The sequence below is a fragment of the Gekko japonicus genome, unplaced genomic scaffold (assembly GCF_001447785.1).
Source record: "Gekko japonicus isolate JY-2015 unplaced genomic scaffold, Gekko_japonicus_V1.1 scaffold1207, whole genome shotgun sequence".
Taxonomy (NCBI): Eukaryota; Metazoa; Chordata; class Lepidosauria; order Squamata; family Gekkonidae; genus Gekko; species Gekko japonicus.
In genome coordinates, this window is record NW_015163124.1 from 430,008 (window position 1) to 456,401 (window position 26,394).

The 26,394-nt window shown below is 48.5% G+C and overlaps 1 protein-coding gene across 1 annotated transcript in view; it reads right to left on the minus strand.

Moving 5' to 3' along the window:
* Window positions 1-11,190: 11,190 nt before the first annotated feature.
* Window positions 11,191-26,394, minus strand: part of SORD (sorbitol dehydrogenase) — a 32,854-nt gene continuing 17,650 nt past the window's right edge. The window contains exons 3-9 of the mRNA XM_015406897.1: window positions 23,642-23,806; window positions 22,575-22,734; window positions 17,193-17,311; window positions 16,205-16,270; window positions 14,486-14,661; window positions 12,635-12,756; window positions 11,191-11,910 (exon numbers count right to left, since the gene is read on the minus strand). Of these exons, the coding sequence (XP_015262383.1) occupies window positions 11,745-11,910; window positions 12,635-12,756; window positions 14,486-14,661; window positions 16,205-16,270; window positions 17,193-17,311; window positions 22,575-22,734; window positions 23,642-23,806 (974 nt within the window). The 3' untranslated portion in view covers window positions 11,191-11,744. The remainder of the gene's footprint in view (window positions 11,911-12,634; window positions 12,757-14,485; window positions 14,662-16,204; window positions 16,271-17,192; window positions 17,312-22,574; window positions 22,735-23,641; window positions 23,807-26,394) is intronic.

A 26,394-nucleotide genomic window follows, 5' to 3' on the forward strand; every position in this document is an offset into this window, starting at 1 on the left:
TACGGGACTGCCTTCCTGTGTTCCACCATGACAACTCCATTCATGTTAGCAGTGGGCAAAAGCAACGACTGCTCGTCCACGTGGTTTCTCCGTTGTGGCTCTTGCCTTGTGGAACGGTTTGACTCAAGAAGGTCAGGAAAGCTCCCAGTCACCAGGCCGTCTGCAAACGATGCCAAACGGAACCATTCAAGAGGGCTTTTCTGCACGGGGACTAAGACCGCACAGCACAAAACGGTTTCACAGACCTACTCGGATAAATGATCAGGACTTGTGGTCTTTTCTGCTGTATGTAGAAATATTTGAGATTGAAAAATTGTTTTAGGTGTGTTTTAAAAAAACAGCATTCACTCCAAACCACACTCAATGTTATTAGGACCCACCCTGAGCTGCCAAGGAAGGCCAAGAGCAGGTAACTGTGCTGTCTTAGCAGAATTACACCCTTTTAAGCCAATTGACTTAGAAGGGTGTAACTGTGTTTAGGATGGAAGTGTGAAATACGCAGAATTCTTTCACGAACCTTATTTAATATGCACGTCTGTTTCCTTTAACTGCTTCATCGCAGAGTGGCAGGATTATCCCAGATCCAGAATGAAGTCCTACATGCCTATTTTTGTTTTGTTTTTTTAAGCACCAGCCCAAGGACGCTGGAATTCATCAGCAGTCGTAAATACCTCAAATATTTATGTTATTGTTTAATGTGTCCTCTTCTTTATAGAGATATGACCTAGTTTAGGGGTCCCCGACCTTTTTGAGGCTGCAGACACAGCTGCAATTCTGACACCGTGGGCGCGGCAACAAAATGGCTGCTACAAAATGGCTGCCACAGGAGACGGAGCCACCCACAAAATGATTGCCACAGCTTAACTTCAGTCACACGGTGTAGATCCTTGTATTATATGGATAGCCTGAATTTTAGAATGAGCCTGAGTTTCAGTCACAAGCTCCATAGACTCTCAGTATCCCAGAGGGGATTTTTTTATTGCATTTTATATATAGACTACAAACTACAATGAAAAAAGGGAGGGGTACTACATTTAGGGAGAAAGTAAAGATAACCACCACTGACTAAAAACCCAACAGAGGAGATCTTCAAAATAGCTTATCTCTCCTTATATATAAAGCCGTAGTCCAACATTCCAAAATGCACTTCTTTAGTGTTTGGCCGGAAGAACTGCCACTCAGAAGACGCTGGCTGGGTTGACTGGCTGCTTTGTGCAGTCCCGCCCAGCGTTTCAAGGTCTTTTGCATATGGAAGCTGATTGGACCTCACTCCATTCCACACCTCAAACTCACCCCCCTCCCCGCAAGGCAGTTGGAATGTCAGTTGCATATGGAACCTTCAAGGTCTTTTGCATATGGAAGCTGATTGGACTTCACTGCATTCCACACCTCAAACTCACCCCCCTCCCCGCAAGGCAGTTGGAATGTCAGTTGCATATGGAACCTTCAAGGTCTTTTGCATATGGAAGCTGATTGGACTTCACTGCATTCCACACCTCAAACTCACCCCCCTCCCCGCAAGGCAGTTGGAATGTCAGTTGCATATGGAACCTTCAAGGTCTTTTGCATATGGAAGCTGATTGGACTTCACTGCATTCCACACCTCAAACTCACCCCCCTCCCCGCAAGGCAGTTGGAATGTCAGTTGCATATGGAACCTTCAAGGTCTTTTGCATATGGAAGCTGATTGGACTTCACTGCATTCCACACCTCAAACTCACCCCCCTCCCCGCAAGGCAGTTGGAATGTCAGTTGCATATGGAACCTTCAAGGTCTTTTGCATATGGAAGCTGATTGGACTTCACTGCATTCCACACCTCAAACTCACCCCCCTCCCCGCAAGGCAGTTGGAATGTCAGTTGCATATGGAACCTTCAAGGTCTTTTGCATATGGAAGCTGATTGGACTTCACTGCATTCCACACCTCAAACTCACCCCCCTCCCCGCAAGGCAGTTGGAATGTCAGTTGCATATGGAACCTTCAAGGTCTTTTGCATATGGAAGCTGATTGGACTTCACTGCATTCCACACCTCAAACTCACCCCCCTCCCCGCAAGGCAGTTGGAATGTCAGTTGCATATGGAACCTTCAAGGTCTTTTGCATATGGAAGCTGATTGGACTTCACTGCATTCCACACCTCAAACTCACCCCCCTCCCCGCAAGGCAGTTGGAATGTCAGTTGCATATGGAACCTTCAAGGTCTTTTGCATATGGAAGCTGATTGGACTTCACTGCATTCCACACCTCAAACTCACCCCCCTCCCCGCAAGGCAGTTGGAATGTCAGTTGCATATGGAACCTTCAAGGTCTTTTGCATATGGAAGCTGATTGGACTTCACTGCATTCCACACCTCAAACTCACCCCCCTCCCCGCAAGGCAGTTGGAATGTCAGTTGCATATGGAACCTTCAAGGTCTTTTGCATATGGAAGCTGATTGGACTTCACTGCATTCCACACCTCAAACTCACCCCCCTCCCCGCAAGGCAGTTGGAATGTCAGTTGCATATGGAACCTTCAAGGTCTTTTGCATATGGAAGCTGATTGGACTTCACTGCATTCCACACCTCAAACTCACCCCCCTCCCCGCAAGGCAGTTGGAATGTCAGTTGCATATGGAACCTTCAAGGTCTTTTGCATATGGAAGCTGATTGGACTTCACTGCATTCCACACCTCAAACTCACCCCCCTCCCCGCAAGGCAGTTGGAATGTCAGTTGCATATGGAACCTTCAAGGTCTTTTGCATATGGAAGCTGATTGGACTTCACTGCATTCCACACCTCAAACTCACCCCCCTCCCCGCAAGGCAGTTGGAATGTCAGTTGCATATGGAACCTTCAAGGTCTTTTGCATATGGAAGCTGATTGGACTTCACTGCATTCCACACCTCAAACTCACCCCCCTCCCCGCAAGGCAGTTGGAATGTCAGTTGCATATGGAACCTTCAAGGTCTTTTGCATATGGAAGCTGATTGGACTTCACTGCATTCCACACCTCAAACTCACCCCCCTCCCCGCAAGGCAGTTGGAATGTCAGTTGCATATGGAACCTTCAAGGTCTTTTGCATATGGAAGCTGATTGGACTTCACTGCATTCCACACCTCAAACTCACCCCCCTCCCCGCAAGGCAGTTGGAATGTCAGTTGCATATGGAACCTTCAAGGTCTTTTGCATATGGAAGCTGATTGGACTTCACTGCATTCCACACCTCAAACTCACCCCCCTCCCCGCAAGGCAGTTGGAATGTCAGTTGCATATGGAACCTTCAAGGTCTTTTGCATATGGAAGCTGATTGGACTTCACTGCATTCCACACCTCAAACTCACCCCCCTCCCCGCAAGGCAGTTGGAATGTCAGTTGCATATGGAACCTTCAAGGTCTTTTGCATATGGAAGCTGATTGGACTTCACTGCATTCCACACCTCAAACTCACCCCCCTCCCCGCAAGGCAGTTGGAATGTCAGTTGCATATGGAACCTTCAAGGTCTTTTGCATATGGAAGCTGATTGGACTTCACTGCATTCCACACCTCAAACTCACCCCCCTCCCCGCAAGGCAGTTGGAATGTCAGTTGCATATGGAACCTTCAAGGTCTTTTGCATATGGAAGCTGATTGGACTTCACTGCATTCCACACCTCAAACTCACCCCCCTCCCCGCAAGGCAGTTGGAATGTCAGTTGCATATGGAACCTTCAAGGTCTTTTGCATATGGAAGCTGATTGGACTTCACTGCATTCCACACCTCAAACTCACCCCCCTCCCCGCAAGGCAGTTGGAATGTCAGTTGCATATGGAACCTTCAAGGTCTTTTGCATATGGAAGCTGATTGGACTTCACTGCATTCCACACCTCAAACTCACCCCCCTCCCCGCAAGGCAGTTGGAATGTCAGTTGCATATGGAACCTTCAAGGTCTTTTGCATATGGAAGCTGATTGGACTTCACTGCATTCCACACCTCAAACTCACCCCCCCGATCTCGCTTAGAGTTTGTGCGCCTGGGAGGGGCCCCTCCCCCGCTTGCTTTGCCCTCTAGTCCGTGGGGTTTTGGGGGAGCTTTTTAGTTTATCAAATCGCTTCCATCTGACTCACATTCATTATCGGCCATCCGACCTCTTTTACTTTCGTTTTCCACCGCTCGATCTCCTGCGCTTGTCCCGGCCAGCTTCACTAATTCCAAACGGACACAGACGGAGGGAGCATGGGGACGGAGAAGCGCCTTGATTCCCCAGCATCGTGCTGGGGAAGAGGCAACCTCTCAGAAGTCCCTTGGCCAGGAGGCTTTCACCAGTCTCCTGGGGGGAGTGCGATACATCGCCCCCCCCTTTCCGCCTACACGCAGTTTCACCCCCAGGAGGTCCGGAAGTTGCGACTGCTCAGCGTGCAGCCATCTACCGGAAGTCAGACTCTCAGTATCCTGAAATCAACAGCCTGATTGGCTGCAGTTGTGCAATGGACCAATCAGGTAAGATTCTGACTTTCGGCGGGAACAGACCCGGTTGATCCTAAGCACTCACTTATGATGGGACCTTACTGTTCTAGGGGTGTGGTTTAGCCAGTTCCAAACTGTATATAAATTGGGATTCTTCTGTGTGTTCTGTGTTGTCATGTGTTCTGTTCTAATAATCTGATTAAAGAAAGAGCTGGCTATGGTTGCCAAGTCCCCATCTGGGCTGCAGCGGGGGGAGTTCCTGGCCTTCTTGGGAGTCTTCTAGCTCCCAGAAGTGACATCATTGCGTCGGGCACATTGGGGGCAGGGCAGCTATGATTCGAGGGAAAACCATAGAGTTTTCCCTTGAATCATAGAGCGTCCCCCCTGCAACGTGCCCGGTATGATGATGTCCTGGGATTACAACTGCTTTACAACTGCTCTCCAGGCGACAGAGATCGGTCCCCCTGGAGAAAATGGCCACTCTGGAAGGTGGGCTCTAGGGGATCATACCCTGCTGAAGTCCCTCCCCTCCCCAAACCCTGTGTCACGGCAGGACCAGGGGGCGTGACACAAGCAAGCAAAAGTCCAGGAACAGTCCAAGGTCAAGCCGGGCAAACCAGGTAGCAAGGTTCAAGCAGGTTTAAATCACAGTCCAAAAGCAGGGTCAGACATACCAAAGTTTCAAGTCCATAAATCACAACAATACCAGAGGAGTCAGAGATGAACGCAGGGTCAACAAAGCCGAAGGTCAAAAGCCGAGGATCAAGCCGAGAAGAATTCCACAAGGTCTGGAGCAGAGATGCAAGGATTCAGGTCCTGAACAAACGACGTTGCCAGCACAAATGACTGCTGGCAACAGACTTGCATATATACAGTGCTAGCTAATCAACTCATTAGCTAGCCAGGAGTGAGGACAGGATCCTGTCAGTAATCAGGGCTAAGAGATCTTCTGGCACGCATGCGTGCATTCTGCCTTCGCTCTCTCAGCTGTTGTCTTCTTACATTCCTGAGCCTGGTTACAGGTGGAGGCGAGTCTGATGATGAATTACTGGGCTGCAGCAGAGACTGATCCCTTGCAGGTGTTCCCTGGGAGGCTCTATCCTCCTCACCACTTAGATAGCTTTCAGCTACAGGATCCAGTCTTTGCCTTTCTGCTGCAGTACTGTCCTCAGGAGCCTGTTCAGGGTCCTCAGGAGCCTGTTCAGGGGCATCAGCAAAGGCAGGCATGACATCAGCAGGGGCAGGCATGACACCCTGCACTTCTCAGGCTCCACCACCCAAACCTCCAGGTATTTCCCAGCCCCGCGCTGGCAACCTTGAGCAATACAGTTGTCCAAGGCACAGAGACATCCCACCCCGCCTCCAGCAACTAGTTGGGGAACAGCTATCTGGAAGGCACCGCCTAATTTGCGGAGTGCCCCAAGGAGCACTGCTTTCCCCAGTGTGGTTTAACGTCTACATGCGCCCCCTTGCCCAGATTGGCCGGAGACATGGACTGGGCTGTCACCAATATGCTGACGACACCCAGCTCTATCTGTTGTTGGATGGCCAGTCAGACTCTAGTCCGGGAGATCTGGATCTGGCGTTGAAAGCCGTGGCTGGTTGGCTTAGACTGAATCGATTGAAATTGAATCCGACGAAGATGGAGGTCCTGTGCCTGAGTCGGAGTGGAACAAGGTTAGGGAGCCCACTCCCAAACTTTGATGGGGCGCCGTTGGTGCCAGCGCCGGAGGTTAGGAGTCTGGGAGTGCTCCTGGACGCCTCCTTAACGATGGAGGCCCAGGTAGCAGCCACTTCCAAGGCAGTCTTTTACCATCTACGGCTGATTAGGCAGTTGGTTCCCTTCCTTGAACGCAATGACCTGGCGACAGTGATCCACGCAATGGACACCTCGAGATTGGATTACTGCAATGATCTCTACATAGGGCTGCCCTTGTCCCAGATCCAGAAGCTGCAGCTGGTGCAGAATGCAGCGGCGAGGCTGTTGCTGTGTCTTCCTGTGCAGGAGTACACCCAGCCCTCCCTAAAAGCATACCATATACGGTTCAAGGTGCTGGTTCTTACCTTTAAAGCCCTATATGGTCGGGGACCTACTTACCTAAAGGAACCGCCTTTCCCCACATGTGCCCCAGAGAGCACTAAGATCTGGGTCCCCAAATCGCTTGGCCTAACATCGACATCACCACCAGACGGAAGATTAACAGCCTGGCAGGAGCCAGGAGGCAGCCACTCAAACGGTGACAGAATGACGCCACCTTGCCCTGTGGTTATGTGCTTTATATTGTACTCTTACTTTAATGTTATTATATATACTGGAATTTTATTAATAAATATGCTGTTAGCCGCCCTGAGCCCAGGGCCGGCCTGTCATAGACAATTTTTAGGCAGTGGCCTAGAGCGGCCCCTGGCCTGCCGCCCCGCCCAGATCGCCCTGCAAGCCACACCGCACTGTGGGGTAAGTCAGTCTAAACCTCTCCAGGGCCGAAGTGCGGCCACAATTCTGCCCTCCCCCAGCCGGCAATTGGGGGCCACCATTGCCACCCTTTTTTGCCCACCCTCTGCCTCCTTCACCCCCCCCTCCTTTGCAAACCAAGCCTGGTGGAACTTTTAAGCTTCCTTCTGCCACCGCTGTTGCAAGAAGCACTCCTCGGTGCCTGTTTACTCAGGGGGCGCCAGAAGGTAGTCTCGCCTAGTGTGAAAAAAAAACTGGAGCCGGCCCTGCCTGAGCCCACTACGGCGGGGAGGTGCGGGATATAAATTTAAATATAAATAAATGTAAAATGCAGCTCTTGAGTTAGAATTCTATAGCAGACAGAACTAGACACAAACCTCCTGCCCTGATCTGGATTCTGCCTGGTTTGCGTAGATGAAAGATCTCCAGGTGTGTTCTTATATAGATGAAAAGCCGTTTCCAGACTTGAGCTGCGTAAAAAGGTCAGTGTGGTTAGATGCACATCTAGCTCTTTTGTTCACAGGGGGTAATCTTAATTGAAATTGCAATAAAAACAGTATGTCTGATTTCCGAATTTCTGGTTTTTATTGGTAAGAGAAAAGGGGGGGGGGGAGACAGAAAAAGCATACATAAATTAGAACATAAAGTGCTATTAAAAACAACACGAATGGATTGTAGATTCCGGAAGTCTAATTTATTTGCCATTTTTAAGGAAGGGTTTGGTTTGTGTATATATTGTACGTTGTTGACTCTCTTGACGATATCGGAAGTGCTTTCAAGGTGTACGGCTGTAAATCCATTTTACAGCCTTGTGTTTGAGGATATTCGCTTGAGTCCTGCGATAGCAGTTTGCTGACATGCAAATAACTCCGATGATTCAAAGGAGGGGGGAAAAATCAAGGGAATTCAAAGAAGGAAATCTTGACGGAAGGGGACAGTGAGGCCCTGAGTAAATCTCAGTCTTGTGAATCACGTGGATTCCTTGGAACCTGTGGAACCTGAGCACTGCTTACCCATCTATAGCTGAGGATCAAATTCTGGATGCTGGCAGAAAGACAGAGCTTGACTTGATCCCCACCCCACCCCAATAGTTTTAAATGGTTGGGGGTTTTCTGTATTTTTGTTCGTGTGTGTGTGTGTGCGCGCGCGCGCGCATGCGCACCTGGAAGTCATGGCGACCTCTGGGGATGGATCACTACTTGGGGCCTGGAGGATATTCAGATAGGTGGCTGAATAAAGCCTGCCCCTGCCTCCCACCTCTGGTATTCCAAGGAGGTCTTCCATCCAAGTACTTGCCAGAGTCGACCCTGCTTCGCTTCCGAGATCTGAAATAGTTTCAAACCTTGACACTCTTTTTCAACCGCGGTGCAGCCCGCTGGTCCCTTCCCCAAACTTTATCAAGGTTCTTGAAACCCAGCAATGTACCCATACGGTAGGGATGCCAGCCTCCAGGGGGGACCTGGGGAACCCCAGGAATGACAGCTCATCTCCAGATATCAGATCCCCTGGAGAAAAGGGATGCTTGGGAGGGTGGACTCTGTGTCACTGTACCCCACTGAGGTCCCTGTCCTCCCCAGGCTCCACCCCCCCCAAATCTCCAGGAGTTTCCCTAACCTGGATCTGGCAACCCTGCCTCCTGACGGTGGCCACAAGGGGACCTGGCTATCTGCAAACTCTGTGGGCAACCATTCAGGACAGTAAGAACTGCGGGCTGAATGGTGGCAAGAGACTGGCCACCTTCAAGCCTGGTCCCAAACAAACCTGGCCCCCAACAGGCACAATACGGCTTGCTCTCTCCCTCCCGCCTTTCCCCTTAGGCATGCAGAACGCATGACTTGGGGAGCTTTCTCCGGTCTCCAGTTTGCCATGGCAACCAAACACAGGGAGCTGGGCGAACTGCAGTTTGTTGCCTTCCCTGCTCCCGAACCAGGATTGAGCTCGATCTGTGAGCATCCTCCACATATCTGGCACATACCGGAGGATCACTTTTGGCAACGGAGACATTGAGCAAGTCGGGACTCTGAGCTCAGGGAAATGGGGCTCGGGCTGGGGGTTCCCCCGCCCTCCCAGGCCCTGACCTATTTATCTTTTCACCTTTTTCTCATTTCAATCCAAAACCGGGGGACGGGACGGGACACACCATTAAATACCAGTGCTGAATGTTATCCAGTCATTGTATTCATGCCCTATTTACTTTAAATCGTTGCCCTGGCAAAAATCCATTCAGCAAGATGTCATGGATGAGCACCAATTCACAGCACAAGCTGTCATCCTCTGGCACACGGATGGGGGCAGCCATTCCCCCCCCCTCGCTGCGCAACAACATGCGCTACCTGAGAGGCAGGAATTCCACAGAGCTATGTGGTCAGAAGGGGTGGAGTCCAGAGTGGAGCTCTGTTTTGTGGTCGTCAGCTAGCAACAGCCGGGCACAGAATCCCAGGTGTGGAAGCTAAGGCGTCTATAACCAATGTATGTCCACTTAAATTTCCATTCGCTTTTTAACATAATCTTTTGCCACACCTTTCTGCTCTTGGGAGGCGGTTTCTGCAGGGTTCAGTCTTACTGTCTTTAAGAACGTAAGAGAAGCCGTGTCGGATCAGGCCGATGGCCCATCCAGTCCTCCAACACTCTGGGCCACACAGTGGCCAAAACCCAGGTGCCATCAGGAGGTCTACCAGGAGAGCCAAAGAGTGATTAAAATGTGGAATTCTCTGCCAGAGGAGGTAGTAATGGCAACAGGAATACACAACTTTAAATGGGATTAGGTAGATTCACGGAGGATAAGTCTATCAGTGGCTGCTAGCCATGGTGACTGAAGGGAACCTCCACGTTCAGAGGCAGTCAACCTCTGAATCCCAGAGCTAGGAGGCAACATCAGGGGAAGTCCTTGGCCTCTATGCCCTGTTGTTGGCCCTCCAGGGGAACTGGTTGGCCACGGTGTGAGACAGGAGGACTAGATGGACTACTCTTCTTATGTTCTTATTTATTATTATTTTTTATTTTATTACTTTATGAAGGCCTTGGCCCCTATGCTCTGTTGTTGGCCCTCCAGAGGAACTGGCTGGCCACTGTCTGATCCAGCAGGGCTCTTCTGATGTTCTTACCACCCATGCTATTTAATATCTACTTGAAGCCACTGGAAGAGATCATCAGGACATTCAGGCTGTGGTGTCACCGGATGATACCCAGCTCCACCTTTCGTTCCCTCCTAATTCCAAGGATGCTGTCCATGTTGTGAACCAGTACTTGGAATGAGTGATGGGACTGGATGAGGGTGAACAAGATGGAACTTAATCCTGACAAGACAGAGGTTCTGTGGGTTAGCAGAAAGGCAGCCCAGGTCTACCACAGTCGCCAACCAGTTCCTCTAGAGGGCTACCTCATCTAGGGATACCATTTAATTTTAACCAAACCATTCTCACACAGCGGCCAGATAGTTCCTCTGGACAGCCAACAGCAGGGCATAGAGGCCGAGGCCTTCTTCCCCTAATGGTGCCCTCTGGCTCTGGGATTCAGAGGCTGCCTGCCTCTGAATGTGAAGGTTCCCTTTAAATCACCAGGGCTAGTCGCCACTGATAGACATATCCTCCGTGAATCTGTCCAATCCCATTTATTCCTGTGGCCATCACTACATCCTCTGGCAGCGGAAAAAGTCCTTTGAGTGCGCCTCAGGCCTCCACACTCAGCCTCTTCCGCTGCCAACATTTCCCCCCTTTCCTGCTGAAGTTCACTTGCTTTGGGGACGTGCCACAAGTTGTGGTTATGCCAGAACCAGAGAAAAGTGTGGCTTGGCTTCCAGACCAGAAATGAAAAAGGTGACCAAGCCATGACATAGCAGCAAGTTACCATTTCCATGAAACAGCACGGGAGAGAGGGGAATTGCAATGCCCAAGGCTTTGGGAGAGGGGGGCACGGGAAAACCACACTAACCTAAGTCTTGTGTGCATAACTCCATGCACATGGTTGGCCATCTGATCCAGCCCTTTTACAGAGGAAGTCGCTTTCATGCTCAGTCCCTATCTAGAAGTGCTTTCTGCATAGGAGACAGGCATTGCATGCACTGTGTCGGCTGGGGAGATACAGATTATTTGAGGCACAGGATCTGGGTGCACCTAACCACAAAACTGAGCACAAGACTGTGGCTCACCGGCAGAGCATCTGCTTGGCATGCAGAAGGTCCCTGGTTCGATCCCCAGTGTCTCCAGCTAAAAGGCCCAGATAATAATGTGATGGGAAAGACCTCAGCCTGAGACCTTGGGGAGCAGCTGCCAGTCTGAGCGGACAATACTGACTTTGATGGACCAAGTTCTGATGCAGTATAAGGCAGCTTTATGTGTTTATGTGTGTTCAAGGCATAGCTGTTCCTGGGTGAACGATTTCAAACTGCAGGGAGGGGTTACATATTTTAGTACTTTAAAAAAAAAACCATACCATCTTGGATGTACAAAACTAACAATGTGGTTCATCAAGAAACCGCCTCCCTGCTGTTAATCCAGTTTATACTGCATGAACACCTAATGTATTTGTTTGGTACATGCCAGGGTGTTTGTTATTTCGGGGAACGCTCACACAGATTGCTCCCTGCCCCCCACCATCTGAAATGGTACAGCCCAGCAAGAGTTGCATCACGTATGATGTATTTCTGCTCAATTTCGGTCATTGTTAAGTACCTTCTACTGATTTCAACATCTGTTCAAGATTAAATCGTTTGAAAATTTTTGAACGATTAGCTCCTATTTAATTTTCCACATTTCTGCAATTTTAAGGTGGGAAAAAGCCCTTAAAACAACAAGGTCTCGCCTTCGGTGTGCTTCGTCCTCGTAAGAGGAGAGAAGGAACGGAGCGCAGCCGGTCTGATTGTTCAAGGGTTCTGGTCGCTGGGGTCACACTTCAGCATGACTTTTATCCCGATGCACTTTCTGGTGGTCTCGAAAGCTTCCAGAGCCTTTTCCAAAGGAAAACGATGAGTCACCAGTGGCTGGACATTCACTTTCTTAGAGGCAAGCATGGCGATCGCCATGGGCCACCTGCCAGGAAAATTGAAATAAGGATTTGCAGAAGTCTGATGTTCCGAGTAGCCTGTTCTGATAAGCACAGAGAGGCAGCAGGACTGCCATGGTCAAGAGAATAGAACAGCTGTCCAATCACTACCTGAACGTGAAATACCACTCTCTGACTTCCTATGATGACAATTTGTTTGCATCCATTGTATTCATTTCATGACAGCTTTAAAAAATTGCAATTCTTATGTTCTTATAGAGGCGTATAAAACTATGCATGGGATGGAGTGAGTTGACAAAGAGAAATTCTTCTCCTTCTCCCAAAATACTAGAACCTGAGGGCAATCCAATGAAGCTGATGGGCAGTAGAGTGGGGTGGGCAAAAGGAAATACTACTTTAAATAGAGAGTGATTAAAATGTGGAATTCGCTGCCAGAGGATGCGGTGATGGCCCCAGGAATAAACAGCTTTAAAGGGGGATTAGTTAGCTTCATGGAGGATAAGTCTATCAGTGGCTACCAGCCATGTTGACATTCACAAAAGGAGAACACGGAAATAAGGAGAAAATCCAGGCACACCTTAAAAGAATCTTAAAGCAAGGCTTATAGAGAGTGTATGCACAGTCAGTGGGACAGGTTTGTTTCTAGCAATATGGCAAATCCAGAAGGCCTTCCATTTTTTCTTCCTCTTGGCGTGCAACTTAACGACAAGGCACTGTTTTGCATATTTAGATCGCCTGGCAAATACTCACGTGTTGCAGTATCGAAATATTCCTTTTATGTCCACCTCCCGCGCGGCTGCACTCACCACGGGCAAAGTGACCATTTCCGGACCCATCCCCACCAGAACTACCGTCCCTCCAGAACGGGTTGCCTGAAAGGGAAACGAAAGAGACAAACCAAATGGCATGCCTCCCACCAAGAAAAAGAAAGAAGGAGTAATGCAAGAGGCAACTAGGCAGCCTCGGCCTGCACACCAAGGCAAATGTTAACATAAAGATACCAGACAACAGGAAGTGGCACCATCACACTGCAACAGGGTTGCCAGCATAGTTCCCTCTAAGCTGAGTTGGTGTGAGCCACCTCACAGATTTTTAGCCTCCGGCTCACACATTTTTGCCTCAGCTCAGGAAGGAGGGCTCCAAAGCAAACTGATTTATGCAGTAGCCCGAATGGCTCGCTCACAACTTTAATGCCAGTAGCTCACAAAGTAGAATTTTTGCTCACAAGACTCCACAGCCAGGTGAGGCTGACAAGCGGGTGGGGGACTTACTAGGAGGCTCCAGGAGAGTGGAGGGAGGCTCCGGGAGAAAGAACTCCAAAGCAACTTCTGGGTGAGCTGCTGTCACATCTGGGTGAGCTGCTGTCACATTTAAAGGTAAAGGGACTGCATTCCTTTTAAATGCTTTCCCTCTATTGGAAATAGTGGAGGATGGGGGCACCTTATTTTGGGGCTCACAGAATTGGACCCCCTGGTCCAATCTTTTTGAAACTTGGCAGTTTTCCCTTTTTCGAGGAGTAGCATTAGCAGCTATGCTGAACATTTCGTGCCTCTAACTAAAAAACCACCAGCCCCCTCAGAGCCCCAGATGCCCTCAGATCAATTCTCCATTATACCCTATGGGGACTGGTCTCTATACAGTATAATGGAGTGCCCAGCAGCTATCCCCGCCCACTTTCTAACAGCCCTGAAGCACAGAGAGGGGCTCCAAACTGGGGGATCCCCTGCCCCCAACTGGGGATTGGTAAACCTACACTGCAACTTCCAGGAAATGCTCTGGTGTTTGGGCAAAAACTCTATGGCGAAAACAGCTTCTACCTTGGGGTTTTTTCCCAAATACCACCGTGTCAACCGTACATCACAGAGTGATGACATCACTTCCTGTGGGATGCTGGCAATGTGGCCTGGGCCTTTCTTCTTCTACAGGTTAGTCACCCTGCCAGCCAGCTGATAGGTGGCTGTAGGGCAGGGCCTGGCAGTGGGGGGCCTCCACCTCCACGGGAGGATCTGGCAATCCTAATACCAGAGATCTTTTGTTGAAGAAAGAAAGCTTGTGAAGAGCAGCAAGAGCCACAGATAGTTAACTGACCAGCATGCCAGCACTAGGCATATGTGAAGGTCTTTGTGGAATGCGTGAGTCAGTTTGGGCTCTGACGTTAGTGCTGTTTTTCCTTTTGTGGATCTCCAAATATTGAGCTTTCATGAGCCAAGAATCTCCTGCATTCTCTTCTGCCTTTAATGTTAACTCAAGTGGTTGAGACGCTGAACTGCAGGCTGTGGAAGGTCAGTAGTTCAGCAGTTCGAGACCCGAGTGTGCCACATGACGGAGTGAGCTCCCGTCTCTGGCCCCAGCTCCTGCCAACCTAGCAGTTCGAAAGCAGGAAATTGCAAGTAGATAAATAGGTACCACTTCAGTGGGAAGGTAACAGCGTTCCATGCGCCTTGGTGTTTAGTCATGCCGGTCACATGACCACGGAAACATCTTCGGACAGCGCTGCCTCTTCGGCTTTGAAACGGAGATGAGCACCACAACCCTAGAGTCGGAGAGACCGGAGAGGTTCCCGACTGGCCCAGGTTGACCCGGGAGGTGAGAGAGACTCACATATATCGCCGCCTGAATGGAGGGTTCAGCCCCGCTGCATTCCATGGTTATCTCCGGCATGCTACCAAGCATGTTTTTCACCCTCTCTGCCAGCTCTCGGGGGCTCTCGTTCTTAACGTCGACGGTGAAGTCGGCCCCGAGTTCCTTAGCCGTTTTCAGGCGGGAAGCAGATAAATCTACGCAAGAAAGACACAAGTGTTAAAAGCTGTACAAACCTGCCCTGACCTGGATAGTCTGGGGAAGACCGATCTCGTCACATCATGGTAGGGTTGCCAGCTCTGGGTTGGGAAAGACCTGGAGACTTTGGGGGTGGATCCAGGAGAGGGCGGGGTTTGGGGAGGGGAGGGGCCTCAGCAGGGTATAATGCCATAGAGCCAGTTTGGTGTATTATTTATTTATTTCGATTTCTATTCCCGCCTTGCCTGACAAGCAGGCTCAAAAACAGATAAAATTCAACAATATAATATAAAGAACAAATTATATACAAACAAGAAAGTGCAGATGGCGATCGTTGTAGTTGGCCCCATATGACTATCCCAAAGAAAGTACCAGTAATAGATGTTCAGTAGCTCGTTCAGTGGCGGCTCCTAATCGAAGGCCTGGTGGAAGAGCTCAGTTTTACAGGCCCCGCAGAACTGTAAGAGGTCCCGGAGGGCCCTGATGTCCTCCGGGAGCTCATTCCACCAGTGTGGAGCCGCCACTGAGAAGGCCCTGGATCTGGTAATAGCCAGTCTGGCATCCTTGGGGCCAGGGACAGTCAGGCGATTTAAAGTCCCCGACCTCAGTGCTCTCTGGGGAACATGTGGGGAAAGGCGGGCCCTCAGGTAGGCAGGCCCCCGGTCATATAGGGTTTTAAAGGTCAAAACCAGCACCTTGAAGCGAATCCGATATGCTATTGGCAGCCAGTGCAGCTCCCTCAGCACAGGCCGGATGTGCTCTCGAATAGAGAGTAGTGGTTAAGTGCTCTAATCTGGGAGAACCGGGTTTGATTCCCCACTCCTCCACTTGCAGCTGCTGGATGACCTTGGGCAAGCCATAGTTGTCAGCGCTGTTCTCTCAAGAGCAGTTCACAAAAGAGGTCTCTCAGCCCCACCCACCTCACAGGGTGCCTGTTGTGGGGAGGGGAAGGGAAAGGCGTTTGTAAGCCGCTCTGAGACTCCTAGTGAAGGGTGGGGTATAAATCCAGTCTCGAGTCCACCATCCAAAGTGGCCATTTCCCCCAGGGGAGCTGATCTTGGTCATCTGGAGATCAATTGTAGCGGGGGATCCCTAGGTGCATCGTTGGGGCATCGTTCCCCATACTTTCTGTGAAAGACGTTTGCAGGGAGCGCTAGATGCATTATCACTTCCATTCTAATCGTTTTCTACAGCTTAAATTTGTGTGTGTGTGGGGGGGGGGTTGTGTGCGTATGATGTATGCCTGGAAGTCATGGTGGCTTCTGGTGACCCCTAGTGGGGTTTGGATGTTTTTCAGAGAGGCGGCTTGATAGCCTGCCTCTGCGTCCCGAGCCCTGGTATTCCTTGGAGGTTTCCCTTCCAAGTTCTTGCCAGGATCGGCCCCGCTTAGCTTCCGAGATCTGACGAGATCGGGCTTGCCGGGGCTTGGCAGCAGCTTCTCAAATGCCCCGAGAACACAAGTACTTAATTTCACGTGAACCTACGGAACGGAAGCGCAGGTAGTCGGACACAAGAGACTGAAGAGCCGGAAGCCCGTCTTACCACTGATCGCCACTTGTGAAGCTCCCATGACTTTAGCGATAAGCAAAGTCACCAGTCCAATCGGTCCTGAAAGAAAAGCAGGAAAAAATTAAAAACACCCTAGAAGGCAACCTGTGATGTATGAACAGGCAGGATGCTCAAAAATGAGGGGAAAGGGGGAGGGAGGTAAATTTTAGCCCACCAAGGAAGGATCCTGCTCCACTGGAAGCTGGAAGATCACTTGGGAACAATGACCCAGCCTCACACTATGCAGGTATGGGCCAGAGAGCAGTTACCTGTGCCAATATACTTTATCATGGGGGCCTCTTCCAAGCATTATACTGAGCACAGGGATACCACCAAAACAACTTTTCGATCATGAGCAACTGCTGTCCCAGCTAAAAAGTATGGAACTGCACATGACAAGGATCGAGTTATTAACACGTGGAACTCACTGCCGCAGGAAGTGGTGGGGGCTACAAAGCACAGACAGCTTCAAGAGGGGATTGGAGAAACATAGGGAGCAGGGGTCCATCAGTGGTTATTAGCCACAAGGTACAGATGGAACACTCTGTCTGGGGCAGTGATACTCTGTATTCCTGGTGCCTGGGGGGGGGAAGCAAGAGTGGGAGGGCTTCTGGAGTTCTGGCCCCACTGGTGGACCTTCTGATGGCACCTGGGTTTGGGCTACTGTGTGACACAGAGTGTTGGACTGGATGGGCCATTGGCCTGATCCAACATGGCTTCTCTTATGTTCTTATTGCTGCCACCATGTATCTCTATCCCGCCCACACCAGACCCTCTATTCAGAACTTGGGTGCTGCACTGGAGCACGGATGCAGTGGTCCACACAAGATGCATTATGTGCAGGACAGGAAACGCTTTTCTCAAGAAAGTCGTTTCTGGTGTCACCTCCAGGGCGAGGTATTTGGACCAGCTCTTGGGTTGAGAGGTAGGTGTCTGGCTTGGGAAAAAGAAATCAGAAGCATACAAAGCGATGATTTCATACCGGCACCACAAATGAAGACTTTGCTTCCAAGGGTCACCCCAGCTCTTCTGCAGGCATGGATTCCCACGGACAGAGGCTCAATCAGAGCACCCTCCTCAAAGGTGACATTTTCCGGAAGCCTACAGTGAGGAAAGAGAACACGGAGTGAAATCAACACGTCGGCATGATGGTTATGCTTAGGAATAGCCACACTACACTCCGGCGCATAATAGCGTAACTTCTTCTAACGCTGTATGGCAAATAATTCTAAATTGATATAGTTAATTCCCCCCCCACACACACACACACTATAAGGAATTAACAGAAACGTAAATTTGAGTAGCACCTTTTAACTACTGAAATCCTGGAAGACTTCTCTCAGACCATCTTTTTAGTTCTCATTGTGTCTTTTGAATGAACAGCTCTCGAGTTAAATCAGAAACACCCCAGGTACAAGCATGCACTAGGCCGCCTACCGAATTCGAAAATTTTTTATTACGGACTGATGGCACTGGTAGAGGTTTGATCTCCAAAATATATAAAATACTTATTGATCCTATCCCGTCAAATTTACCTTCATATGTAACATCTTGGAATGCAGACTTAGAAACAGAATTAAATGACTCTTTTTGGGAAGAGGTATGGTCGGCATACGCATCCAAGACTAAATCCATAAATGTACAACAAAAAAATTATAAAATACTTACCAGGTGGTACTTAACACCCCTAAAATTACATAGAATGAATAGTAAATTATCACCTTACTGTTGGAAACAGTGTGGAGGCATAGGCTCATATATCCATTGCTGGTGGGGGTGCACAGTAGTTAAAACATTCTGGCAAAATATTATAACCCAAATTACATTTTTAACCGGTTATGATATCCCAGCAAAACCTGAAATCATACTTTTGAATTATTGGAAAGATATCTCAATTCCACAATATAGTAAAGAATTATTAACCCTATTATTTTCAGCAACAAAAACAACAATTGCACAGAGCTGGAAGAGTAACGCTCCTTTACATATTAGTACTTGGTATTCCAAGATCTGGGAACATCTCTTAATGGATAAAATCTCAGACAAATTGGCAAATTCAGACCCTTCTTGTAATTCTCAAGCATTTTATGGAAGATGGAGGTTGATATTGGAAAAATTGGAATATGTCTTGGAGCAGAAATCGCAGTATTATAATCTTATTCATAAAGAATGGATCTTGTAATTATTGGACTGTTGATATTATCATGCCCAAAAAGTTTGTTTAGTGTTGATATTTGAATTCTTTAATATTACATTGTTAATACTACAAGTTGGATGTCAACGCATTGTTATTGTTAATGTTAATGTTTCAATTGAATTTTTTTTAAAAAGTTAAAAAAAAGTAACACCCCAGGTCAGGCAGATGCCTAAGTATTTATTATTATCCTTTTCCATTCATAGGTCCCGGTCACACGCAGAAGTTCTGCGAGAGAGCCACGATTGCCGGGCAGATTATACAGGTGCAATCACACGGAAACATCAGGTAAGCGTCGCGCACCCGTCGCCAACCAGTATTGTCCTGCCGAAGATGCGGAGTTTAAAAGTACTTGGGAAAATCCGCTATCAACCGGTTGCGACGGGCTATAGATGGATGCTCTCCGTGTGATCGCTCCTTTAGCGTCCCTGCTTCCTGGTTGGAGCGTGCTGGAAACACCCGCCGATGGAAACAACGCCACCGCGTCTGATTGCATTGGGGCGCGTCAAATTGCGATGGCACAAATAGCCACGCCTCCCCCCCATGTTATCCGGCCCGTGTGACCGGGACCATATTTTGTCAAAATTACAATTTTAGCACTGAAATGCAGCCCCACGTTCGTTTGGGTTTTTTTGGTAAGTATTGTGTGTGATTGTGCATGCGTGTGGGTGGAAGTCATGGTTCACTTCTGGTGACCCATAATGGGCCTTGGACATTTCAGAGAGGTGACTAACTATTGCCTGCCTCTACATCCCAGCCCTGGTATTCCTTGGAGGTCTCCCTTCCAAACACTTGCCAGGGTTGGTCCTGCTTAGTGTCCGAGATCTGACAAGATCAGGCTTGCCTGGGCTATCCAGGTCAGGGCCACATTTCTGTGTGTGTGTTAAGTGCCGTCAATTTGCTTCCCACTTATGGTGACCTGATGAATTAATGACTTCCCAAACTTCCTCTCTTTAACAGCCTTGTTCGGGTCTTGCAAGCGGAGGGCCTTTGTGGCTTCCTTGATTCAGTCCATCCATCTCCTGTTGGGTCTTCCTCCTTTCCTGCTGCCCTCAACTTTTCCTAGCATCCTTATCTTTTCCAGTGACTCTTGTCTTCTCATATTGTGACCAAAGTGCGACAGCCTCAGTTTAGTCTTTTTAGCTTTGGGGGAGACTTCAGGCCCCACATTTACACTTCACTTAACACAGACTGGAACTGATTAATCTTAAAACCAGGCAAGTCATCAAACTGTTGAAATGTAACGATGATATGTCTAAGACAGCCAGGGAAGTGTTCTTCATGTACATTTTAAAAAAACCAATGCAACTCGCTCGCTCTCTGCCTCGTTAACATTAGCCATAATCTACTTCTTGGTCCAACAATCTGCCTAAGCTTTCTTTTCTAAGAGGTCCTTTCCACATTAACTAATGCTGAGTGTTTCTCAGTAAGCAGATGAGAAAACCTCTAGGCAATGATCCACCATCCTGTCATTCATTCCCAGCAATTAGAGGTTTAGTAACATCTTGTGAGAATGACTCTCACACCCAGCGGCCTAATCCTTTCTAAACCCACGTCCACCGTTACTCTTCAGAACCATTTGCCACAGTAAGCTCCACCAGCTAATTCAGCACAGTGACAAAATTACTTCTTTGGTTCCAGATTTGCCAATAATTCCATGCGGAGATCTGTCTGCCATACCTGCACCTTCTGATGTAAAGACATAAGAGAAGCCATGTTGGATCAGGCCAATGGCCCATCCAGTCCAACGCTCTGTGTCACACAATCTTTATCTGACACCGAACGGTCTTAGGAGTTAAAGGGGGGAAGCCAAAAGAAAAGTCTTGTGGCACCTTGAATACGAACTCACTGCAGCTTGAGCTTTTATTTATTTCTTTATTTAATCTTTGGTGGACTAGAGACCATTTCCAGATTGCAGGCCATTATTCTAGGTGATTCTCTGAAGAATACAACCGAAAGGATTTTTTAAAATCACTTTAGCAGCTTACAAGTTACTGAGGGAAATCAGAAAAATGGGCAGAAACTCTTGTATACCATGTGAGAGCTAAAACCAATCGAAAAATGATCATAGAAACATGGGGAAATGAAACTCCTATTTCCAAATTTCAATTGTTGGTAAGCACGTTAGGAGGTAACTTACTAGTTGTCACAAAGACATTAACATACTGACGCAGGAGAGAAACAGTGCAATCCCACAAAGTGTTTTGCTCTTTTAAATCCATTGTCTCAGAAGGGGAAAACTCCGCTTAGGATTGCACTGTGAAGTAGCAAGATCTGGTACCAAATACTCATGTGTAAAATAGTCGCTGTACTTAGGTCTACAATGGGAAAGGTACTGACACGTATTAGTTTTTGGCAAATTTATCTGTACAGGATGAAACCCACAGTCACAAAGTTTGTTAGCACTGCTGCATAAAAGTCAGAGCCAGACAATATGGATTTACACGGACAGCTTTTTATATTAGCCTATGCAGAAACTTTTCTATCCACTGCTTTTAATTTGATCGTTGCACCAGGTATGACATCTCAGAAAGGGTTTGCCTGGTATGTGCTCAATCTTTTTTTTTTTTTTGCTGTATGTGTGCCTCTATTAAATGTAATTCCTAAAAAGTAAAAATTTAAGTTTTACTTATTTAAAGGTAAAGGTTTCCCTTGCTCGAAAGCCAGTCGAGTCCGACTCAAGGGTTGCGGTGCTCATCTCCATTTCAAAGCCGAAGAGCCAGCGCTGTCCGAAGATGTTTCCGTGGTCATGTGGCCAGCATGACTAAACACCAAGGCGCACGGAACGCTATTACCTTCCCACCGAAGTGGTACCTATTTATCTACTTGCAATTCCTTGCTTTCGAACTGCTAGGTTGGCAGGAGCTGGAACTAGAGACGGGAGCTCACTCCATCATGCGGCACCCGCGTCTTGAACTGCTGAACTACCGACCTTCCACAGCCTGCAGTTCAGCGTCTTCACCACTTGAGCCACCGCAGCTCCATTTTTCTTATTTAGGTATTACTTTATTTATATCCTGCCTTTCTCCCCACTATTGGGGACTCAAAGCGGCTTATGTCATTCTCCTCTCCTCTGTTTTATCGTCACAACAGCCCTGTGAGGTAGGTGAGGCTAGGTGAGGCTGAGAGGGTGTGTGACTGGCTCAAGGTCACCCAGTGAGCTTCCACGGCAGAGTGGGGATTCGAACCTTTAACCGATACACCACGCTGGCTCTTATTGTTTGAAATGTAACCTATTGTTTCCCGGACAACTGGTCAAACCAGGTGCAACCCTGTACCATATAGATTCATGATAGCAAGCGGTGGTGTTCTAATTAGCAGAGGAGGGCAACCGAGAGGGTTAGAGGGTTGGAGCACCTTCCTTATGAGGAAAGGCTGTAGAGCCTGGGACTTTTCAGTTTAGAAAAAAGAGATGACTAAGGGGGGACATGATAGAGGTTGATAAAATTATGCATGAGGTGGAGAGAGCTGACAAAGGGAGCTTTTTCTCGCTCTCCCAAAGGACTAGGATTCAAGGGCATCCAATGAAGCTGATGGGCAGTAGGTTCAGGACAGACAAAAGGAAATACTACTTTACACTGAGAGCAATGTTCCCTCTAAGCTGTGGAGTCTTGTGAGCAAAAAGTCTGCTTTGTGAGCTACCGGCATTGAAGTTGTGAGCAAGCGATTTGGCTACTGCATAAATTAGTTAGCTCTGGAGCCCTCCTTCCTGAGCTAAGACAAAAATGTGTGAGCCAGAGGCTAAAAAACTGGGAGCTAGCTCACACCAACTCAGCTTAGAGGGAACACTGAGAGAGTGATTAAAATGTGGAATTCGCTGCCAGAGGATTTAGGGATGGCCACAGGAATAAACAGTTTTAACAGGGGATTAGATAGATTCATGGAGGATATGCCTATCAGTGGATACTAGCCATGGTGACTTGAGGGGAACCTCCACATTCAGAGACACTAAGCCTCTGAATCTCAGTGCCAGGAGGAGGCAACCTCAGGGGAAGGCCTCAGCCTCTATGCCCTGATGCTGGCTGTCCAGAGGAACTGGTTGGCCACTGTGTGAGACAGGATGCTGGACTAGGTGGACCACTGGCTCTTCTTAACTACCCAGGGGATAAGTTCAGTTTGGCTAGCTCCTCCCCGCACAAAAGCACCTGCCAACAGGCACTTGCAACTCACTTGTAGCAAAAGTTGGCATTGTGCGTGTAATAGCGGCACAGGTTCCCATCATCGGGGGGAGTCGCGCAGAAAAAGATGGATGGAGACAGGTTGTACCGCCCAGTTTTGCAGAACTCGTCTGTTTCTCGGGGAACCCCGGGTTCTATGGCTACTCGGTCACCTGGGTGGAAAAAAATGTCATGAATGTAGCAAGATCAAAGACTGGGCAAACTGTGGCGTAAAAAGCATTTATGTGCAATTCCAAGGAAGTTGAGGGATCAGGGAGCCGAAGCCAGAAACCATAGGACAGCATGCACAGCGGTTCAGACAAACAGAGCTTAGGGGGGTACAACTCAAAGTCAAACTACATGCTAATTTAAGAGCTCTGCGACTGGAACTCTGCATGGGTTATTGGGCACTGAAATGCAGCCATGGGGTGCTAACTCTTAGTCCTTGTGCTGTTTCTCTGAATGAAAAATGGCTTCCTGTTAAGCCAGAGTTGGGAAATAAGGCAGGTATGCATACTGTGCCTCTCTTTTGAAACCAGGACTGAAAAAATGCCAGGGGGTGGAAGAGACGCATTTCTGATTGCAGAAACAGTGCAATGATTGGGCGGGAGAGTTTTAAAAGCCCCTCCCCAGCCCCATGTCTCCAATCATACCAAAGCTGCTTGATGCTACGTTGTTAGGGCCCAGTCTGGAATCCTAGGTACAGATCCAGCAGTTTGACCCTTGGTGTTTTAACATACGTGTTGGAATCGGAAAGCGAGCTTCAATTCATTTTAAGGAAAAGAAGAGCAAGAATAGTCGAGTCTGGGATTATTGGACAGATTTCTGATGCAGGGCCTTCTTGGGGGAGATTGCTATCATTTCACTGAGGTAAAGGGTAAAGGTTTCCCTGGCTCAAAAGCCAGTCAAATCCGACTCTAGGTGCGTGTGTGCTCATCTCTTATTTCCAAGCCGAAGAGCCAGCAGAGTCCAAAGACGTTTCTGTGGCCAGCATGACTAAACGCCGAGGCGCTTAGTCCCACCGAAGCGGTACCTAATTATCTACTTTAGTGTCCCAGTCCACTCCTGGCCTTGACTCACCTTTCTTCAGTGTGGTTACGGAAGAGCCCACTTTGACAACGGTTCCCGATGCCTCATGGCCCAACACCATTGGGCTATTCACCACAAAATCACCGATCCGCCCATGCTGCCAATAGTGAACATCAGAGCCACAGATTCCAACAGAATGCATCTTCAAAAGTACCTCTGGCAGAAAAGAGACAGAGCAGAAAGCGTTATTCCCCTCAGGGCAAAACCTTTAACCTGCAACTATAAGGACAGAAAAATATTCATTTAACATATTTAAATGTGACAGTTAAATATGCTGCATTCTCTGAAGCTTCCAATGCAGCTAAAATGGTTAAATATAACTAGGTCCAGTAGCAAATTAAATATTTAGCAAAACAATGCTGCACTATTGTAATAACAATCAGCATTAGAGCCAGAGGTCATTTCGGGGGGGATCGCGGGGGAACGCAGTCCCCCCGGGTGAGGTACAGGGGGCGGGGCACATGACGAAGCCCCGCCCCCTGCTTCCAGCCGCCCCACTTCCAGCCCTCATTCAGCCAGGAGGAGGCAGGAGAAGAGGGAGGGTAAGTTGCTTCCTCCCTGCCTCTCCCCACCCCTGCCTGCCTGGGGCCACGGAGGGACTTTGTGGGGCTTCCTCACACTCCCGCCGGCCTTGCAGGTCCACTGCCGGGCCCCTGATGTCAGGGGGTGTGGCATATGCTAATGAGTTATGCTAATGAGTTCCCCTAGCTCTTTTTCTACGAAATGACCCCTGAGTTAGAGCATCCAAAGAAACCAAACTTTAAAAGGCTCATGCTGTTACAGATTTAAAATTACACTATAGCAAAACCAATACAGAAGCCAGATTTTTAAAACGGAAGGGAGGGTAATTCAATGAAGAACCTGGGAGGAAAATACAGTACCTTTCCTTGGTGCTGAAAGTTTAACAAGCTTTGCAGCACGCAAATGATTGTGGGGAGGGGAGGGATATCTACAGTGTGCCACAACAGAAGAGGCCCTGTCTTTGGCTACCCACCTGGCCTTAGAAAAGGGAAGCAGATGAAACAAGCTCTCCTTTATAGTCAGATTCATGGTCTTTTAATATTATCTATGACTCGTGAGAGGGGCTGTGTGGTTCAGTGGTAGAGCATCTGCTTGGCATGCAGAAGGTCCCAGGTTCAAACCCCAGACTACAGTCTGTTGTGTGAAATTTTTTGCAGCAGCCTGTAAAATCCGCCAGGAAATCTTGCATACTGAATTTAAATTTTAGCTAATTTTATATTGTTTCTGTATACTGGTTATTACGGTTGACTCTTTTTGTTTGGGTTTTCTTTTTTTGTCTGTAACTTGTGACTTTGTGATTTGTGCTGCTCATTGACCAAATAGATCTGATTGATTGATTGATTGAAACCCCCGCATCTCCTGTTACGGGATCTGTCAGTAGGTGATGTGAAAGACCTCTGCTTGAGAAGTTGGAAAGCTGCTGCGAGCCTGAGTAGACAATACTGATCTTGATGGATCAAGGGTCTGATTCAGTATAAGGCAGCTTCGTGTGTGACTTCAGGATACTTAGGGTTCAAAGGTCTACAGCAACCCAAAACCGAACTTGTAGGGGCCCCCCCATAGTTTTTTTAAAACTGGCTGAATATGTCCTGATTTCCTAAAATTTATGCCTGCCAACAATCCCACTGCTGCGCTTTGTAACAACTGAAGCTTTCGAGCCATCTTCAACGTAATGTAACCTGGATGCGATCAGACAACCTAACAGCTGCAGTGCTGGATCTGACCAATGGTTCATCTTGTCCAGCATCCTGCTTCAACACCACAGCAAATGAGATGCTCGTGGTAGGCCTACAAGGACACAGAGGCCAGAGCCCAGCAACTCGTAGTCAGAGTGACTGCTTCCGAATATGGAGGTTCTAGTTAATCATCATTGCAGCCAATAGCTGCTGACCTTGCCCACCACCATGAATCTGTCGAACCCCCTTCTGAAGACAGACAAACTAGCGGTCTGGACAATATCTTATGGCGCCGAATGCCACACACTAATTACTTGTAGAGTTATATTGTTCCTTTCGTCTGCTCTGAATCTAACTGCCCATCGATTTTACTGGGTGCCTGCAAATTCTAATATTATGGGGAAAGAAGATAAAGCTTCTCTATCCACTTTCTCTGCCCCAGGCAAAATTTTATAAACCTTTACACGAAAAACCTGCCCAGGATAGCCCCGGCTAGCCTGATCTCGCCAGATCTTGGAAGCTAAGCAGTGTTGGTCCTGGTCAGTATTTGGATGGGAGACCACCGAGGAAGTCCAGGGTCACTACCCAGAGGCAGGCAAGGGCAAGCCACGTCTGAACGTCTCTTGCCTTGAAAAGCAAGCGAGAGGAGGCTGGGCCAGCAAAAGCACGGAGGTGGGGCGACGCAGCAGGCCGGAGCCTACTGGACAGAGGCCGGCAGCGAGCATGCGCGGACGTGCGCTCGGTCCAGGCCCGAAGGAGTCACAACAGCCAGGAAGTCGCAACAATCAAAGACCAGCGCCAGGAGGACGTCGTCGGACGAGTTCCCGCAGACAACGACTCGCTACAGGGTGCCTGGTAGGCTAGTCACTCTCCCCCTTATATGTATGTGGCCCTAGGTTAGGATTGGCATTAATGGAACATGTAAACTGCTCAGAGCCCTCAGGGGCTGAGCGGTATATAAATTGAAGAAAATAAATAAATAAATAAATAAATAAATAAATCCCTGTGGGGTTGCCATGAGTCGACTGCAATTTGACGGCACTTTCC